General features: G+C 24.8%; 2 protein-coding genes across 2 annotated transcripts; both read right to left on the bottom strand.

Annotated features, from left to right (window-relative positions):
• Nucleotides 1-20,683: 20,683 nt before the first annotated feature.
• Nucleotides 20,684-21,571, bottom strand: LOC112681731. Its single transcript, XM_025552031.1, has 2 exons — nucleotides 21,179-21,571; nucleotides 20,684-21,073 (listed from the first exon to the last, which is right to left on the bottom strand). The coding sequence occupies exons 1-2, from the start codon at nucleotides 21,569-21,571 to the stop codon at nucleotides 20,684-20,686; spliced, it is 783 nt and encodes a 260-aa protein (XP_025407816.1).
• Nucleotides 21,572-21,596: 25 nt separating this feature from the next.
• LOC112681730 (KRAB-A domain-containing protein 2-like) lies at nucleotides 21,597-22,664 on the bottom strand. Its single transcript, XM_025552030.1, has 3 exons — nucleotides 22,528-22,664; nucleotides 22,342-22,452; nucleotides 21,597-22,083 (listed from the first exon to the last, which is right to left on the bottom strand). Exons 1-3 carry the CDS (start codon nucleotides 22,662-22,664, stop codon nucleotides 21,597-21,599), a joined length of 735 nt encoding a protein of 244 aa, XP_025407815.1.
• Nucleotides 22,665-22,945: the final 281 nt, after the last annotated feature.

Here is a 22,945-nt window from a genome sequence, read left to right as displayed (position 1 = left end):
TTAGTAAGAGAACTTAAATTTCGTAAACTAGAAGACAGATTAACAAGCAGTCGATAAACAAGAATTCAGTTAATCAGGAGTCGGTGAACTGAGATTTCGGCGAATTAGGATTCGACAAATTGAGTTTCGGCAGCATGGAAAAACACAAAAATGTATCAATTCATAATATTTTTTTTTAATGTTTATAATACTTAAAAGTTACAGTAGTTATTGAAAATTTAAATGAATACAATTTTCATATAGCTACTTATTTCAAATCCTATGATCTTTGTCTAATCAATAAAATACATTCACTTAATTTTTCGTGTTACTGTTCCCTTTCGTCTAAGTCTCCAGTTAAAAACTATATACAGTAACTATATACTATTTACAGTATTAGCATAATATATAATATCAGTACTTAAATATATTTATCCATCGCATAATCAATAAAAACAATATTTTAGTTTTCCTTTTTTTAAATAACATACTTAATGTTTTTGATATTATTCTGTTTTAGAAAAAAATCACCATTTTCAATATTTATTAAAAATTTATATTTTTAACCATAGTCCCGGTAAAATAAGTGAAATTAATCAACACTTTTTAGTTTTCTAAAGTTTTAAAGTTAGATTAAACTAATAATATTTTTTAACGAAATCCTGATAATCAATAACTGAGACCAGTAAACAATAAGTCAGACAATTTTGATAATCTTGAATACTGACTTATTATTTCTCATATTAAGCTACTGTACCATTATTGATTTTGCTTATAATCTACTAAAATATTTTTAAAATACTTATAAATACATCATAAATAACTAAAATTAAAATTACCCATTTATTACCGAAATATCTATTAACTATTTTACAATAATTTATTAATTTCTCTTTAGTTGCGTTGCATCTATATAACTAATAATAATCTAATAATATATAATCTATATAATATCATTATTTTAATGTGAATGCATTTTATTTTAAGTATTTTAACATAAATATTGTTAGTGTTAACAATAGTTGTATTATATTTACATTGCATTAAACTTAATTAAAATAAATAAATAAGTGATATTTTAAAAAAAAAATTGATAGGATATATTACGTGCCTATATTATCCCGTTTATCTGATTTCTAAACTACCAAAATTAACTAATCATTTTGGATTGCTAGTTAGGAACGTTTAAAACATTTCAAATTGCTACATATTTTTTATCAAATATTCTGATGTACCCAATATCATGCAATTTCTTGTTAATAGGTTTAGGTATAGCGGCCTTTTTCATGTTTGGTTTAAGAAAATATCTTTCTTTAAAGCATTATTAAATTTACAATGAGTTTAAAAATCATATCACTTGAGTTCCAATAAATTGTTATTGTAGCTTAACATCTTATGTTAAACTCCTATTGTAATAATTACTGAGTATATTAATTTTCACCAATCGAAATTTGATTTATACTTATTTACATAATAATTAATAATATATTTTATATTTTAATGCAACAAAAAAATTATTGTATTCAAAAAATAGTTTTAAAAAAAACTTGAAATACCGAAAACAATTTAATGATAAAAACGTGCATTTACTTACATTTTTAATTCTATTTTGTTATTTTTTTTAACACCAATATAAAAATAAAAAGAATTGCCAATATATAGAGAGCATGCACTTATTAATTATTCCATCAGGTATAAAGGTGCTTAACAGATATTTTAGAGAATTTTAATTAAGGGTTGTTTTTACAAAAAATAAAAATAAAATAAATAGTAAAATAAAATGAAATTGCCATTAAAAATATAAACTATCGGTAACAGGTTATAGTAATTGTACAATTTTGTAAAATCTTGAAGATTATATTTTTCAGTATTAGTGTTAGTTTAATTGAATTTATGATAAATTAATTACTTTTATATTTACTGTTAAAATGTAAATAAAAAAAAAAAAAAATTGTCTTTTAGTAAAAAAGATATCGTTGATATAAACACACGAGTCAAAGGAATCCCTAGTATTTTGGAATTGCCAAGTTCGTTAGCATTAATTTAACATTTAAAACAATTCCCACCGCGTCCTGTAGCAATTTTAATTGGCTGAACAACATTCATTGTTCGACGTGCAGAAATCATTGTTGTTCGCATTTAAATGAGCACTGATTAGTCTGATAAATTGTCAGGGCATTATTCACGGTATTTCAAGCTGTTAGATTATACAATTTCTCTTTTTTTATTTTACCTTTTTCCTCCCAATCCTCATTTTTTTAGGGACCAGAGCTAAAAAATAATACGCATTCAGAAGGCCACGGGTGAAACCATTTTCTCTGTGGCCGCATATCAAGCAAAATTAAAGATAATGACTATGGGATTTTTGTCGGTAATTTAATTACCCAGTTAACTTTTGGCAAACGTGTAGAGGTAAAAAACAACGGACAAGGCCACGAGAAAGGCAAGAGAATACCCCCCTGAATAAGCTTAGGGTACCAAACGTTATGAACTTCCATTATTTTATACGATAACGCTTTTGTTCATTAAGTAACTATGTAGTTTTGGTTCATGTGTAAACAATTTCCTTGATTTACAAAACATTTTATATTTTATTTCCTATCTACCTTTTGATTTTGTCGGCTTTCTCGCCACTCATCTGAAAAACATCTAATAAGAATATTACGATTGCCGGATATAATTATTAAAATAATTAAATAAAATATCAGATCACTCATTCGACATTTCCATTCAATCGTTGGTATGAATAAATATATAACCTGTAATCAATATTTTATTTGAAAAATATAAAATAATAATCAACAGTATAAATAATTTTTTTTCCAAATAGCTATAACAAAAATGTATGACTTAGAAACTAGTTTCTGCAAATATATATTACTTTGCAGCTTCGCATTAAAATCAACTAAGCTAATACTTATTATTATTGTTTTCTATGTATAATTAATAAATATACTTGATTAAAATATATATAATTAACAAATATTTCGAATACCAAAAATCCAATCCCGAACGACAAACGGTTCGAATTCGATCCGCAACCGGCGTCACCCAATATTTTTATTATATATTTCTTTGATAACATTATTCTGATGTCAACACACATACGTATACAAGTAGAGGCAAGTATGTAGTAGAGGACCGTAAACAAATAATTCAATTGAGCGTGCTGGGTATACATACGTAGAGGGTCCGTAAACTTGACGAGAAATATATGTAAACACAGCATATTAAACTCATTAAGAACAACAAACACAAAACGTCTCTGGTTGAAAGCCTACAGCATTTATTCAGAAATGTTTTAAAGATTTAACAGCCAGTATAAAAGTTGAATACCGTAGCTAATGTTTATGAAATCGTCCATATTCTACTACAAAACAATAAACTATTGTTCAATGATAACATTTATAGAGTTTTTATTTGTATATTATACAGTGCAATAAGATAAAAAAAAATTAGTGCAATCTGTAACAGCTCTACAAAAACAAAAGTATAACCTTTAAGCCACATTTAACTGTAGATAATTTAGTAAGATTAGTAACGTTAATAAATTATTAAAGTTGATAGTTGTAATCTATTTTTAACAACTACTGTTTCTAACTACGGTTCTAAGATTGTAGATCACGTAAATTATTTAGTCTATTTATTTTTAGTATTATATTAATTTATTTTTATTTTTATCGATCACAATTGCCATAACTTTTATGCATTAACTGTAAAACGCATTATTATGTAGTATGTACATAAACATATTGTATATTTATGAACTCCATACTACTCCAGCCGACTAGGTGTAAAAAAAAACAAAGCTTAAACAACTATTAAAATCTACACACTGTCAAGTTGAAATATCACGAAAAATAATCTATTTTTCATCTGGGGCGTACTTAATTGATTTATTTATCAAGGACATTATCTTACTTTTTAAATAAATGCCTTATAATAAATTATAATAATATAGATTTTTTATTTATAAAATATATTGATCATTCCAGTATTCATTATTATTAATAAATTATTGTTCAATTTATAGACATTTGGACAGACCTAGTCGAATAATAAAAATAAAACTTTAAATAATAATTTTTAATTTACTTTACTTAGCTTATATCTATGGAGTTGAATGATGGGTAATATTTTACGATCTACGGTGTAAATCAGCTCAAGTAGGTCTTACAATCTTAATGACAAAAAAAAATCTAACATCTGTTGTTAATTGCATCATACTACTTTGTTGGTATAATTTGACTTAAATACATTTTAGTGAACTGAAAAACCGATTTCTAAAGTTGTTGAAAACCACGAAACCACAAAAACCCTACCGCTAGTTAAGTCTGGTTAGATTAATTTATTTTTAAGATCACATTTTTTAAGAATTATTCATCATTAATTTGTACTTAAGAAGTAAGTAATGAATATCTAAAAGTGTTTTTATGTAAGTATAAAAACTCTTCATAAAGCAGAGTAAATTTGAAAAATGTCGCTGCGACTAAAATCATAATTTTTATTAAAAATATTTTTATCCACCAGTGTTCTTAAAATACAATTGCATTTATTTTTGGATAAACTTTAAATCTAAACTAATTTAAATGTCTTTTTTTCCGCTGTGAATATAGCGTATTACACTATGAGCGTGGTAAAAATTCTACTGTCTAGTTTTATGTTTTCGTATTTTTGGATAGTAAATCTGCACCAAAACTATAAAAGTAATCATATAGCATATAGCATATATATTATATAGTAAGTATCAATCATTTTTATATTAAATTTTGTAACATTATCCATACCTGGTACATAACAATTTGATTATAACGATAAAAAAAATTAATAATCTTTTAATTTTTTTTTTTTTTAACCATTTTCATCATTATCCAAGATATTTTTTCAGTGAATTATCTTTTATATTTATCAAGATATATCAATATTCAATAATATACAGATAATAATTATCAAGTGAAAATTAGCAATAAAAAAAAAAAAAAAAGGTGTGTCTATAATATAGGGCGAATTAAACCCAACACTCGGTTACCGTCCCACATTTAATTTCCTTTAAGCATGTTTTCAAATTAAGAAAATACCATGAACATGATTGTGTTATAAAAATAGGTAATATACACGATACCTATATAATAATGATACTATATCCGTGTATAAATTTTTTCTATTAATGCGCATAGTGAAATATTTGGTGAGAATATGTCTAGCTATTGTTCTAAAAATGTGATAAGTGACCATATTTTTCTCATGGGCCTCGAAAAGCATATAAATGTCGTGACTGGTAAGTAGAATTAAGGGTTTGCTACTTGTTATTTAGAGGTTTTGAAGTCCTATTTAACGGGTGGCTTTGTGGCTCTTGTGAGTTTTTTCCCTGTGTTGTTTTCTTTCTACTTTATCTGGTTAATTTATGACCCTCCTGAATTTATATGCATGTATATATTTTTCTATTTGTTTATTTTTTTATTTTTTTTTATTTATTTTTTTTTTTTTTTTGTGATGAAGAGGGGTTACAAAAGTGTTGAATAGCTTATTTTCGCCTTGTAGAAAGCGAAAATAATTGAATAATTATTTATAACATAAGGTCGTTATTGGAGGTTTTTGCAATATTTTTTTCCCTTTTGAATGGTACAGTAAATCTTTTTAAGTATTGCTTATATATTTAAATTCTACTGTCCAATTTATGAGAAGGTTTTTTTCGATTTCATTGTAAATCACCGGTTACCGCTAATGAAATAGATTTTTAAGAATACTAAAGAATAATAAAGTATGACTACAGTTTACATACAAATCGTTGTCTCACGTTTCAAAATCAAAAATGTATTTTCGTTAAGCTATTCATTGATTTTTTTTTTTTTTTTTTTGTTTTGAACATATTTATAATTTAATGAAAAAAACATGTTCATGACTATTCGATATACTATCATATTTCGTAATTCAAAATCACTGATATACTATTCACCAATATGACGATCTCGGAAACAACCCTAGTGCAAGTCAACTGTTAAATTTGTCGTAAGCCTCATGCATATTTAAAAGCTTCGTAGTTCAACACAAAAAGAAATAAAAAATTAAAAATAAAACACAAATCATAGTAAAATCAATACATTCATTGCACCACTCCAAGTCTGAAATATAAAATTATAATAAAAATTTTATTTTCAATGTTATAACGCCGACGTCGGGTATCATTTGAAGGCTTTAATTCTTCGTTTAGTTATTAAACTGTATATTATACTTGTATTATAAGTTGATAGCCGTTACTATATGGAACGATTACCTAAATTAAAGTGCATTGTTTCATAACGGAAAGTAACAATAATTTTTTATTACAATTTAAAAACTAAATTTTAACAAGATTTGTTTATGAAATACAACTAGTATACCATAGTGTATATATATTATATATACTAGTGTACTGGTATTGATAGAATTGGATTTTTTTTTTAATTAAATACTTTTTCAAGATATTAATAGCAATTATACATATAATGATGTTTAGAAATAGAAAATGATCCACGGACAGAATTATTTTTTTAAAAACAGTAATTCAATAATTCAATAATTTCAATTTTATAAAAATAATTTAACACTATAAATCTTCTAAATCTTAAACATTTTTTTTTATTTCAATAATACAAAATAATACCCACACACATCTATTTTATATTATTTTATTTTTTATATTACCATTACATACATTTTTTTATACATGCTAAATATATAACTACAACACTATTATTCTTAATCAAAACGTCATTAATAACTAATAATTTGTACTAAAATATTTAACTAATAAGAAATTGAAAAAAAAAAACATTATCATTATGAAAGCTATTATGTTAAAAGATAAAAAAGTATTTATTATTTTAAATTTACTTATGGATAAATGCCCTATAAAACAATTGCTTTCTTATTGATTTAATTGTTTAGTTAAACTAATAAAATAGTTGTTTATTAAAATTAAAATTATGTTATCTTGCCTATATTATCATGAAATAGTCTATAATATCTTCTAACCATCTAAATTCAAGGGCCATATTGTATATTAAATTGATAAAACTCTTAAATTTGTCAGACGTTTCTGGCATAATATTCAGTATTGGAATCTATTATGCAAACCAATCGTTCATAGCAGTTAAATATTACAGCCTCATTTTTATGTCCACGCATGTTAATATAAAGCATTAAATAAACCATTAAGTCTGACAATAATATAAAGAATCATTCCGCATTCACGATATTTATTTAATAGTAAGTGGAAATCGGATTAATGATTTAATTACATTTTGTTCTTTTCAAGCACTTAGTTTAGGCAGTATTATATTTTCAAATATTTTTTTTTATGAAGATTCACAATAATTAATAAAAGCCGTCAATTTATTTTTCTTCATTTGCAGAATACATTTGGAATAAAAACAATTATAGACGAAACTAATAATATTTTTAAGCGAAATAATATATATATATATATATATTTGGTTGATTATTTATTAAAAAAACTTTTATTATGAATATATTAAATTAAGTTTTAATTGTTCTTAATGAATAAAATAATAGAATATAAAATAAAATTAATTGATAAATTATGTAAATACAATTATTACAATTATTTGGATAAATTAAGGAAGCAAATAAAATTATATCTAAATAATTCACATGACATGTGAAAATAATATTGTATACTAGTAATGCGAAAAAAAATTAACATAATTTTCTTGGTTTACTGCTTTAACTTTACAAATAGATGCGTAAAAGATATATAGTTTACTAATAACAAAAATCTGGTATAATATTTTGTCTATTAATTCTACTAGAAATATAATTTAATATTTTCTTTCTTATAATAAATATGAAACTACAAACTATGAATATTTTAATTAATAATTATCGGTTTACAAATATATATATATTTACATTCGACTCTCGATAATTCAAAGTTGACAGGACTGTTGAAAAATTTCAAATTACCAAGAATTCGAATTTTTAAGTAGTTCGAAATAACTAGAGAGCAAAAATAAAAATTTGAATTCCTGAGTTAAGAAAAATATTTTGTTTCTTATAATTGTACATAATTAATAATTATTTCAGCAAATTAGGTGGTATTAGTTATTTATTGTTTTTTAAAATGTAAATTTTATCTATATAATAAATAATATTATGTTTTTATTATTATTTTTTTAAGAAATCTGTAATGGTTTTTTGCTTCATTGAATTTAGTTTTTTCAATAGTATTTTTCGAATTTGAGGTACTCATCACAAGAACTTTACAACTGACTAAACGAAATTAAAATAAAACTAAATTCGGCCGACGGTTGTTGAAAAGATAAATAACGATTAGTGACAATTAAGAAATAAAACGATAAAGTTCTTACAATATTAATTCTATAGTTATCAAAAATAATATGCAAAATTTCTACACGATTTTATAGTAAATTATTAACAAAAAGATTATAAGAATACAGATAAAATAAATTTGCTGAATATACTTTAAATTACCGATAGTCTCGATTATCGAAGGTTTGAATTATTAAGAGTCGACTGTATATATATGTGTGTGTGTGCGTATATTAATTAAGTTGTGTGAACACTGAATACTTTCAACATACCCTTATAAAAGACATATAAAAAATTAAACATAACGTACTTACTAATCATTCATAACCAATAAAGTACATTTCTAAAAGTGTACTATAACTTAGATACCAACATTTCTTAATTTTCTCTATGAGGTAAATCAGAATGTAGTTTTATATATCCACATAAATCTTTATAAAAATATAATACTTATATATTGATTTTATAGTTTATTGTTACATTTTCTCTTGATTAGGATTTAAAATACCGTATGACTCTGAAGGTAGTGATCATAGGATTATTACTTGACAGAGATCAATGTAAGAAGCACAATGATTTGTGGAAAAATAATTTTTTTTTTTTTTTTAATGTATATTTCACTTACTACTCCTAGGTTGTAAGAAATAAATAAATCAAAAAAAATATGATTTTTTTATGTAGGTTAATGTCGATCTTAAAAAACAAGTTGTCAATTACTATTATTATTAGTATTTAAAAAATAAATTTTATTACAATCCTTTTGCCATTTTTATTTTTTTCAAGCACATCGAATCAATTCACTGGATCTTTACGTTTTTTATATTAAAACTACTAATTCCACCAAAGTAATATAAGCAGAAATCTCACTTTATTGAATTAATTTAATAATATCCATGGCGTTGAAGAAAAGTCATAAAAAAAGTTAAAAAACATTCTAAAAGTTTCATCTGTATCAAAAATACTATTAAAAATCCCTACAATAATACTTTCAGTTCCTTGTTTATTAATAAAAAGTTATTATAAACAAAATAAAATAATTCAAAATTTTTCTCGCATTCCTCTCTTTATTTTAATTCCAAAATTTAAATTTATACTATACATAATTGTACATTGAATTCTTAATAGGTACTATAATTAATACGAACAATATGAGTAAATATTTTATATTACAAATTTAAATAAATAATAAGTTCAAAATTCTGTAACTAAATATTAATTTTAAATCACAAAAATCTCCAACTTTACTGGTACCAACTAACATCACCCCTATTAAAAAAAACTATTAAAATAAGTTTATATGGCTGCTTAGAATTTGACAATTTAAATAAGTAAATATATTATCCAGTATAAAATATATATTATATGTGTTAAATGAACTAGCCTTTCAGTATTTTTGAATTTTTTATGAAATTTCTTTTAAAAAATACCTTTAAAGAAATTAAACAATAATTGTACAAAATATTTATATTATACATTGTTCTTTAATCAAACCTTAGAAATGCATATTATGTATAGATCTGTTGAAATTTTTTATTGTTTTGTTTAGTCTTAACAGAAATACAGAAATACAGAAATACAGGAACAATCAAATTAAGACCAAATGTATGGATATATATTTATTTATTTCCCCTCGTTTTTATTTATTTTTTTTTTAATCAAACTACAAACTAAAATTGCAACTGCAACGCATTTTCTGTCCAGCATTTTTCAAATAAAGTATTATCATCAAGTACCTACTCTCTAAATTCTCAAGAAAAAAAATCATGTACAAATGCATACAAATCATAGACTGTTCTAGGTAGATAAACTCTACGCACTCTCAAAGACTATATCTAGAGCAAATTTCTTAAAATTTCTTTATAAATATGTATATAGATGTGTATATATCTATAATCTCAGATACGAGGGAGATAATATCTTATATTATATGGCCAAAAAAAAAGCTTTAAGTGCTTCTCAATTATTTTGGTATTTTAAAATCAATCTCAAAATAATGATATTCTAAGTACATCATTTTATTTAGTTATCCGTTTCCGTTATAATTATTAGTAATCATAGAAAACTATATTTATGTATTTTATCACAGAATAATATGAATAAAAAAAAAAATAATTCTTAAAAATAATAATTATTAATTATAAAGACTTGAAAGTAATTGAGTTTTTGTCTTTCAGAAAAATATTTTGAAAGGAATTTTGCATTTAAATAATTCATACACTTTTATCGACTGGTTGTCAGTATTTATTTTTCCTAGAAGTTCTTTGAAATTGTTCATTTTACGTGAGTTTTAAGTATCATCAACTGAAAAAACTTTATTGCACTTCGTTTTATTACTCAGTTTAGCATTTCAAAGAATCAAGGTGTACTTTACAGTAGATAACTTTTTATATTTTAAAATTAAAATTGTTTGACACATTTTAAAAAAAAAAAGCTTGCAATTTTCATTTGAAATTGAAATTGTCAGGTCATATAGTTTTATAGTTTAAATTAAAAATAAAATAAATAAGTTACTCATTTAAAATAATAACTTTAATAGTTAAAAACTGTTTTGAAAACTAAAAAATGATGTTATAAATAAAATTGTTTATTTTAAAAGTTAATATTGTTAATTTTAAATTTAAAAATCAACGTATCTTGATAGTCTAAAAATATTTCAATTATACATTGAAATGTTAGCTTCATTGGTTAACTTATAAATGTTTAGTGTAATTTAATAATTATTTAATAAATATATTAACATTTCTTTTCTTCAAATGGATACATTTATTTATTAAAATGTATATATATATATATATATATATATATATACTCATAAAAAAAAATTAAATGTTTCGGCAGAATGTTTTCATAAACTTTTAAATTTTATAGTAATAGATAGAGATAATTAGAATAAATAAAGATAGAATAAGCTATTGACTATTGTAGTAGACAATTTTTCTGATATATTTGAGATTTGAAAGGAAAAGTTTGAAACAAGATGAATGAGTAAATAGGAATAATTTTGTAAATATGCTTATTTAATTACTTCAAAAAATTAACTTCGTATTAAGTTTCTAAAGTCTGAAGTATATTATTTTTTTTTTTTTTTTTTTTTATTAAGTATAATTTAAACTCAGAATCTAAGTTGTAAACTTAAATTTTTAGGCCGTAAATGTATGTTTGGTATGATATTAATATTGAAACTTGGTACAGTTGTTTCATGTTTGTATTACATAAATTATAATATATAAGCAGTTATATATATTTTAAAGATATTATCCAATTTCATTTCATGATTGAATAAAACTTTGAATTGGTTAACTTTATTTTAATATTATTGTTTTATTATTATTATTATTTATTTATAAAGATCTGGTGGATATAAAGAACATATTTTAGATGACTTATTACTCAATTACTCATTATTAATTATTTTATATAACGATAATCACACATCGAAGATCATGTCATAATTTTTGTTGTAACAATTAATAAACATTATATTTTATATTTAAATGTATTCTATATATTTTCCTCCATATTTTATTATAAAATTATTTTTATAGTTTTGAACACTTTATGACAAAGCAATTCAATTTTTACGAAGAAAACACAAAAAAATTAAACTTGATAATAATATTATATAAAAAAATGTAATAAATATTTCGTAATTATGATTACATAATAATATATATATATACATATTTCATTTAAAAGCTAAAATAAAAATTAAAAACCATTCTTAAGCCTTTTTAGAGTAAGTGTACTAAAAACTTATTTTAAGATTTTTTCTGTTTTTAAAATTTAGGTAGATAAAACGATGTTAATACTTCAGTCCCTTATATTATCTGTTGTCATTTGATATTTTTAAAAGTAAATACTCTTGGAAATATATGCGTACAATTATTACTATTAAACTATGACTATAATTTTAAATAAAATCTAAATGCATTCAAATTTACAGTAAAAATGTTTAAAAAGAGATATTGTTTCGATGATTGTATCTAAAGTTTGTTATCAACTATTTGTTAATTTGTCTAGACATATTATTAGAAGATAAAATGTTGTGAATCAATGTAGGTATGTATTTAGACAATGTAGTATTTGACTTTTTATATGATTATATTATTATACTAATAATGAGTATTTTTCCCCTAGTAAATTACCATATTTCAAAATGAAAATATTCAAATTATAACAAAGACTATTTATTGAACTGTTTTCTTTTATTTTTATTTCATCATCCTTCGCTCTGGTTTTAGTAATATTTTAATTCAGTGATGGCTTCTTTTTTTTCAAATTTGATATTTAATATAATATTTTAAGCATTTTAACGAGAATTATAAATAAATGTTTTTAAATCATGATAATGTGTTAACAGTCATATATGGTGATGTAGGATATTTTTCAAATCAGTTAAGATATTAGTTTGGGTTAAAATATTGAGTTCAATAATGATTTTAGCCGAATGACCTTTATGTTCGATGAAGATAATTACAACTATGTAGTATGGTGGAATTAAGTCCGTTAAAAAAAGTCTACCTTTCTTGGTCGATTGTAAAAGATGCGATAGCGGTGCACGTGGTCGTATATATCTTGAAGGTTTAAGGGTACACTAAGTTATGGATTGGTTTTTTAGCGAGTGGATGGTAGAATGAGTGAGCATGGTATACAATTTACCTACTGTTAGAATTTATGTGCTACTGACAACTAAATACATAAATCTGCTATGTGATAAAACTGTAGAGCCGTACGAGAAGAATGTATACATGGTAAACTGTAATTAAATGCTTTTTTGGTCACCTTATTTATTCTTTTTTTTACTGATATCATGCATAGTTAGAATGGAAAATAACATCTCCGTTTTTTTTCATTCCACGCAATTTAATTTTGTCGATCCCATTGCTATTTCGATGGTTATTCGATAACCTATGGATAAAGCGTTAAGTTTAAACGAATTTTCGCGAGAAACACTTTATTTTAATGGGAATATTTGATTAAAAATAATCAGAGAATAATTTAAAAAAATAGACATCAACTAAGTTATAATGTTTGTTAATGAACCTATTATATACGTCTTGATTTAACGAATTTCATGATTTCATATAAAAATATAATTATAAAATACCGTTATCAATATTATAATATGTAACAAACGAAAATGATTTTTTTTATTTTTATACGTATTTTTTACGTAGAGAATTATTTTTAGGATTTATATGTTGCATGATTTGTGAGATTTTTGTTTAAATGAAAAAATTTTAAAATCATTTTCACAGTAAATATCTTTTAGAAAATTAAATTTCTAAATATAAAAAATGTACTATGTAATGCAGAAAATTAATTTGATCCTATTATGTAAAACTATAAAACATGATAAAATTATACACCTTCATAGTTAGATTTTGATTCTACAATTATATTTGTCTAAGTACCTATAGAATTTTGTGACCTATTTATTATCGTTTATGGACTCATTTCTTACTTTGTGTGTAATAATTTTCTAAGCAAATTTTTTTTCTAACGTGTAGCTTAAACCATATATTTTTGCAATGTTTTTTATTAGCGAGCATAGTGTATTTTTAAAATGAAATTTAAACTAAGATGTATACCAAACTATCTTATAGTCACTCCTTTTTTATTTTTTTTTTTAGAAATTCACAGATTTCTTGGGATTGCTAAAAAATTTTGAAATAGAAGAGACAAACCTAAAATTTTATGGTCCATGGGACTGCGTTTGAACTGAAATTGTATATTATTAAAGTCTTTCCTAAACCTTTCTATATTTTTTACGTGGAAAAGTATGGGAAGAGCTCGCATAAAATGTTTTTTAGTTCCTTTAAAAGTCTCATATTGCCCAATTATTGCTGTATCGTTCCTATATGCATAAACCGATTTATATTATATTAATATAACATAATAGATACACGATAAATTTAATGTAATAAATTATAATATATATTACTTTACTATTAAATTATAAACTACAATATTATATAACTCGTAAATTATTACTAATAGTATAACAAGATCACTTACAATAATATAAATGCTTTAATTCCGTCATTATAAATATTATTTTAGTAAATAACGATTTTCGCAATTTGTATAAATACATATAAAATATATGAAATATAGCCAGTATATATTGAATATAATAATATAACATAATATAAAATAATAATGAAGAGCTAGTGTTATTTTATACTCTTCAGCGGTGTTTACTAGGAGCAAGTGTAGTTCCTCATTATTGAACTACAAAATTTTACATTTTTCCCTTGTAACTTGGGAAAAAATAATTTCTAATCTCTATAAAAAAAAGGATTTTCACCATTTAGTTTTTATTGTAATTTACATACATTTTGAAATTACATAATGAAACTTACGTTAAAATTAAATAGCTATACAAAGGATATAATACAGTTTGTTTAATTATAAACTATTGTTTTGTTTTAATATAAACAAATGTGTGTATAATATTATAATAAATTTAGGATTTTAAATAGAATGATATGAATCCAATTCTGTTATTTTCGGTATCATTAAATTTTATTGTAAAATCAATCTACATATTTATTTTTGTTGACAATCACAATATTTTCTTTTATATAAGTTAATGTACTTTACTTATATACTAATTAAAATAGTTTTTTTATTGACATTAAGGTTTTGATATAAAGTGGTAGATCTTTTGAACATAAAACTTACGGTGTTTGTAGCATGTATGCATGAGTATTGGACTTAAATCCTTTTGAGACGGCTGTGTTTTGTTGACTGGTAACTTCTTCTGATATGCTTCTTCGTAATAAAAACGGAAGAACAGGAAGGACACGACTACTGGTTCCCTAAGATATATAAATGTAGCATAGTCACTATTTGATATATCTAGGAACACGAAGGCCATAGATATAATGCACCTTATCGTGTATTCGTGTATGACGGTGTTGTTAATTTCTAACGCCGTATGTAGATATTTGTAATACACAACGAGAGGAATAGTGTTGGGTGATGGTGGATACCGGTGGCTATATAAGTGCTACTTTAGGTGGTCCTCGGTGTTGTAGTATTTCTAATTTGCTCTGATGAATTATTTCTTTATTCGTGTTGATTTTGGTCTCTATTTGTTTTTTACGGTCTTTTAATATTTTATAGCTATTAAATTGTGCATTAGTTGTTGATATAAATAAATTTATCAATTTATATAGATTGATTTAATATTGGGCAGCATGTGTGGTTAAGCTTACTTCTCCGTGAGCGACATCTATATTGATTGGTATACCGTGTTCGTTGTTGTTTATCAATGCAGTTTTCCGAACAGACCACGGGAGGCACCGTGTAAGTATGATTGACCGGTTTTAATGAGACGCTAGATCACAACAGCTATACGTTTTGTCTCGTTACAACCTGATCTGAAGATCAGTATTAGAAATTAAATAGTTTTATATTTATATCTCATAATCTCAAAAAAATTATCAATGAGTTTTATTTTAAATATAGTTTAAATTTATTTATTGACCTAATATTGTGATAAATAAGTTATTATCATATGTACTCGTATATTAATATACATATATAATAAAATGTTCAGAATATAATACAATTATGCTAAAAGTTTACCATCGAGATATTTTTAAACTAACATAAATGATTATAAGTTATTGTGATACTCAAAAATAATCAAATAACGTTATAGAAGTTTTCATTATAAAGTAAACTATACATTTAAATATTTATAGTTTCGTCGAATTAAAATAATAATAAAAACTTTTTTTTCTCGTGTATCATGGTTTTAACTTTATATATATATATATATATATATATATATTAGTTATAAAACTGAAATAATAATTTTTCCTGATAAAACTTAAAAATGTGATAGGATCTAGCAAAATGTAAAATAATATCCTCCATTTGCCAAGTAACGAGTTAAACTCTTTTCAGACTTGTAATATAATAATGTTCAACAAATGGCCGGATAAAATGTATACAATACAATATCAAAGCAAATTCTGTCTTTGACATTGAAAACTATACTTCGTTTTACACTACCAATGACAGTGGTTTCTGGAAAAATAATGGTACCTATATTAATAATAATTTCTAATAATATTGATCGGTGTTGTTATTAGATTTAATATATTACTTTTAATTGAGATGATAACATAATTAAAAATATTAAAAGTAATTAACACTAAAGTTACCTGTACAGTGTACACTGTAGAGTAAAATCGAGCTTGAGTAGACTCAGTTTAGTTAGACTATCCTGCTATGTATATCTATAATAAATACATATATTTTGTATTTTGGGTGCACAATTTAAATGTTTTTAATAAAATTATAATTTATTCATTTAAATACTAAAAATAAATTCTTATACACAGTTATTATAGTTTATAATGTATTCTTTTCTCTAATAACCGTTTCTACCAAATTATTTATAAACTGCTTAACATAATTAATGACCAAGGATAGTATATTATGAAAAAAAATAAAATAGTGTTTCAAAAATGTATGTAAATAAATAGTGTTTATTAAGTGTACATATAAATTTACTGAAAAACTCAATTTAGTGTATTATTTAGTATTATAATGTACTTACAACTATTTAATTATAAATATTATATGGAATTTTAATTTTTTTAACCAATAATTTCATCAATTATTTTACTATTACAATCTTCTAAATTATGAATTGATAACAAAAATGTATTACTTATTGTATAACTAAAACATATTATGAACTTAAATACAAAATTTAATTACTAAGAACTAATTATAATTTATTTCAATATAGTAACATTAAAAATATTAAATAATTATTTATGATAAATGAAATCTTCATTTTTAAATTAATAACAGTAGTTATTTATTTAATTTCATAATTAGTAATTATTTCTCATGTAACAAATATTCTTTTAATTATAATAATAAAAATTACAAAACATTACACGAAAATCTTTTTATTTTTTTAATTATTATTAATACCTAGATAACATAAAAATAATTGTACTCTTTTAAATTGTTTAAGTAATAATAAACAGTTTTGTTGAACATTCATCATAATGATAAATGATGCGCACTGCGCAGTAGATTTAATTCCAAAAATATTATTACTTCTTTTATTTCAAAAGTGAATCAAAACAAAATTATATCACGATGCAAAAGTCCAAACAAAAGAAAAATCACCAACGAATTATAGCAGCAGTTATGAACGTAGAAAACAACAAAATTAAACAACATAAAATAGTACAAATACATGACCATCTTCACTTGATATCAACAGAAAAACGTAAACGTCCATTAACAGACTTCGAAGCAAACACACGACACACACACACACACACACCAGTACCTAATGAATAATGAAGAATCTCCAATGTGTACCAGTTACGGCACACCACTCACGGTAAACACATCTTAACCAAATACCAATTATTTGAGAGGGACAGACGAAAAGTAGAACTATCCCACGTGCTGTTGGAATCTCTCAACCCAGGCAGTATACAGTCGTTTGTTATTTTTATAAATTCATTCAAACTAATGAACTCATTGTAAATAACTAGTTGTTAAGAAATATATTATGTAATATATATTCATAATATGTAATGTTAAAAGCCAATGGACTAAGATTTGCCGATAATACAAAGATCATAGCTAAAAATTTAGAAAGCGTTAATACACTGGTCAAAATGACCAAAGACTTATTTTCTTCAGTGAGAATGCAAATCAATCCATCAAAATCTTACGTAACTAATATCAAAAAAAGAAAGTCAACTCCAAAAATAATAAAATTACTAGATTCTTCCAAAATTCTATCGCTCGATGAAAATGATTGCATTAAATTCTTGGAAATAAATTTCAAAGATAAAATCGTTTTTTGATCAGAAGCAATTTCTTATAAATCTAGAAAACGATTTAAAAAATCTTTTCACCTCTCCTCTTCTAAAAAGTGACAAAAAAAAAAATCAACATTTTGAACCAATACGCCTACCCGAAACTTATCTACTTCCTCCAAACAACCCCTGTAAACCTTCTACAACAACCATTTCTTAAACGTGTAAACATACACATACGAAAAATTGTTAGAGAGATATGTGCACTACTAGTTGATACTCCTATCTATTACAGTATATTACAATGGACGCGATGTTCATAACCTAAGTACGAGTATGCTGTGAAAATCTTGGGAAGCTTCATCACAACACCTTACTATTGCTCAAAAACTTTCTAAGATAAATGACTCGCACCTAAACATGGTCTGAAATTGTACAGATGAAATTAGCAAATGCCGTCAATGCTTGAACGTAAGAGATCAAAATATGCAAGACATCCGTTCGGAATTACGAGCAGGTGAATTTAATAAATGGAAGCAATTATTTCAGAGAGGTATAGGCGTTGTTTGTTACGACAAGTTTACCCTAACTAACACTTGGATATCAATTAAAAACGGCTTATCAAGCGGAGGACAAATATGATAAAAACGTCGATGAACTCAATTTCAAACTGAGGAACAGGAGGTCGTAGCGTGAGTGGTAGCCACTAATGTAGACATCAAGTTTGCAATGAGAATAATATCGTTAAAATACTACCACACATTTGAGACGCCTGCCCGAAGACAGAATTAATGAGTAATTCAGTTTATCGCATTTACTCAGCACTTGCCAATTTTTGGTTCTACGGTTAGGAGATCACGGTACCGCATTTTGTCTTCTAAAAAATGTCTTTAAAACCAATGGATTAAGTAATTCATATTTAACAAAAATATTTCTGTCAGTTTCAGTGGCGTATCTATGATTTTTTTCTAGGAGGTGATATAACCACAACTATTTTGTACATTTGGAGCCAATGGGGCAAATATCTTCTAGGAGGATCTTGTTATCATATTTTTCTAGTTTCCGTAAAATGCACTTTTATAAAACATTATTTTATTTCATAATAAGTTAGATCACAAAATAATGTCAAAATTCTGTTCACCGATCAGTTAATTTTAAACGAGACACGATTACACGAAAGGACTGAGAGCAAATGTGAACACTGAATACATGGTTTACGCACTATCGTTAATATAGTATAAATTAAATAATCACAGATATAATTGATTAATAGATACATAAACTAACCATGAACATAAGGATATTAAACTATAATAATAACGTATCTAATGTTCACGATTTTCTTGAAACTAATAACAACTATATTGTCTACAACTGTCTATGTCTATTATTAACTTCTATTGATAACGGACTGATGGAATACTAAGAAATACTAAGAATCCATTACGGACTTACGGCTCAAGCATTTAAAAGAAATATAAGAAAAGTGAAATGAATAAAAAAAAAGGTTCTGGGGGGTGATATATCACCCAGATCGACCCCCGTAAATACGCCACTGGTCAGTTTTAAAAGATACAATTTATATTATAAATTTTCAACTGAATTGATAAAGCTATTATTATTTTATATATTTATTATATTATTATTATATGTACGTTGATTGTATTTATTTTTATTTCTCTATTTATGTATTTTATTTTTCTCTTAAATGTAAATTTTATTTTATTTTGCTTTAAGTCTATTTTCATTAGATACCTAATTAATTTCGATGTTAAGCTGAATTTCTATAATCCTACAATAAAATTATGTATATTAATATTGATTATGTATACTGTATTTTCTGGCAACCCACGAGGTAGGCAGTCCGCTTAAATTAAGTTGTGATAATAATAATAATCAGAACCCCGAACTCATTACAATATTTTATTTAGACAAGAAGTTCTCAATTTGTTAACCAATTCTATAGATACACTATAAAACAACTATAATAAAAAACTATAATATTAAGTGATGTACTTTTTCATTAAGTTTTCGATGATTGCACAAGAAACTGAATAATGGTTTATAATAATTTGAAATTTGTGATTTTTTAATTTTATTTTCAATTACTAACTCTTTTTAAAAAATATGTTTGTGAATTCAGAGTTCTTAACGGTTATGAAGAATTGTAATATATATATATGTCGTAGCCACATAGTGAAATTGACCATTTCATGAAAAGTTGACCATTTCATGAAATGGAAACAACTTTTTAACACTTCGTGAAATACGGAAATATTTCATGATATGGTCACTTTTTCATGAAACGGTCGTTCCAATTTGACATCGTGTAATTTTTTTCACAATCTGGTCATTCACTTTGTGTACTGAAAAAATATTTTATATTTATCAAAATTTTATAATAATTTTTGTTTGTTACATTGTGTAATATGGTAAGTATATTACATTAAGTTTAGTTTTGATATAATTAATAATAAAAGTAGTAATATGTAGGTAATTAAATAAATTATATAATAATTTTAATAACTTATATATAATATAATTTATCGTATAGTTAATAATTATTTATTTAAACAATTCAATGAATTATGGCAACGGCTGTTACATTTAATACTACTTTTAAAACAAGCACAACGTTTAGTTTGACAAGCCCTTTTACATGTACAACTCAAAAATCCTTGACCTCCAGATATAATTTTAACTGTTTCACGCAAAGTTAATTCGTTTTGCTTGTCAACTTGATTAGCAGATATGAAATGTGATGTGGTACGCTGCATATTTCCAGAACTTAACCATCCTTTAATTAAACCATGTTCAGTTCCTACTCTATACAACTCATTTTTTTTCTCAACTATAACAGCAATTATGCGTGCTGGGTCCAAAGGCCCTCTATCGACTTTTGGAACAGGAATTGTGATACAGTCATTAATATTGAACGTAGGAATTATAATCTATAACAAATAACAAAAAAAAAAAAAAATACTTAAATATATTGTACACATCCAATTTATTTACTATATATGTCAAATTGTTATAAATAATAAATAATTAGATACCTGTAACATTCTTTTGGCGGCTTTGTTTTGACCTATATGCGCTGCTTCACGTTCTTCTTCTATTTTTTGATTTGTTTTACACAAATCACAAAAGTCTTCTGTGGATTCAATTTTACAAATTCCGCAATATCGTTTAACATTTATTTGTTCTTGTATTTCTTCTTCATATTGGTTGTATATTTCTTCCAGATCTTCTTCAGCTGTTAATTTTTTTAAAACTTCTTGTGGTAAATTAGATGTTGTTAATCCAACCTTAGGCTCACAACCAAATAATGCTTTGTAAGGAGATCGGCCAATTATGCGGTGGTGTGAAGAGTTTTTCTGGAATTGGACAAACTTCAATCCCACAGACCATTTTTTAGATTTATTGTTCTTCATCCATGCTCGAAGCATATTTTCGACATCCTGATTGCTACGTTCAATACTTCCCTGACTCCGGCCAAAGTTCCTTAATTTCGTTAATAACAGAATTTACAAACTCTCTACCGTTATCACTTTGTAAAACTTTCGGTGCACCAAAAGTTAAAAAAATTGTGAGTAAATTAGATGCTACTTCGACCGCTCGTTTACTTTCAAGTGGAAATAAAGATATAAATTTTGTATGGTGGTCTTGATAGTTTAAAATCCATTTATATTTTCCGTCAGGTAATGACTGGAAATCCACCAAGTCAACTTGACCTCTCTCGTTGAAGTCTTTGCTTACAATTGGTTTGATAACCAATTTACGATTTGACCCTTTCTTACTATTACAAATTGCGCATATTGATAGAAAAGTTTCAATAGCTGGTCTTGGAATCGAATATTTATTGGACAGTGCCGCACGCATTTTCCCCATACCACCATGTCCAGTACGTATATGATAATCACTTAGTCTTTCGAACAATTCTTCATATGACACAACATACCTATAACATACCTAATGTATATTATCATTTATTTATTTATCTACGTGGCGCTACGACACGTATAAATGTTCACGTGCAACGTGCCATAGCGTCGGATTTCCACTTTCTGTAGGGCACATTCGTAATATTTATTGGCAAGCCTTCGGTCGAGCACAGTGATCGCTCTTGAACTGTAGCGCAGCGGCCATCGCAGTATGGTTTTCGTACGCAATTTGTTTTTAATTACTTATTTACTTTATAGATATAAATATATCTTACTTTATATCATCTTTGTCGTCAGTTTTTTTATGAATTAAATATTTCTTCTCGGCCACAGTTAATACATCATATTTTTGTAAAATATAATAATCACGTCTTTTCTTTGCACCTCTGTGAAATTTAAATTTAAATTAGTTACCGATACTCACGATTAATGGGTGGTCAAATTATCTATTTTGTAGGTACTTGTTTAATTTAGCATCAGTAATTTCGGCCATAATTGTCTCAATCTTCATATTTGTATATGGCTTTTTTCCCGGTTTGTCCAAATAATACTTGTTCATTCGAATATAAAATTCACTTTTTGGATTAAAATCTTCCATATTATTAAGATTATACAAAATTATTTTACAGTAAATATCTAAAATGCGTGAATGTGCGAGCACAATGCAATTCGTTCACCGACTATACACTTTTGAACAAAAATCTAATATGATAAATCTAAATCAATAAAATATAACCTGCTCGTTTCACATAACCAGGTAATTTTATTTAATAGATATTATTGTATAATAGAATTTTTGGTAAAGGAATTTCGTGCTTAAATCAATAGTTATAAATTATAACTTATAACATATTTCATATCTACTGATAAAAATGATTA

This window comes from Sipha flava, unplaced genomic scaffold (assembly GCF_003268045.1).
Source record: "Sipha flava isolate LNK unplaced genomic scaffold, YSA_version1 19605_pilon_pilon, whole genome shotgun sequence".
Classification (NCBI taxonomy): domain Eukaryota; kingdom Metazoa; phylum Arthropoda; class Insecta; order Hemiptera; family Aphididae; genus Sipha; species Sipha flava.
This window is presented reverse-complemented; position numbering and strand designations above follow the sequence as displayed.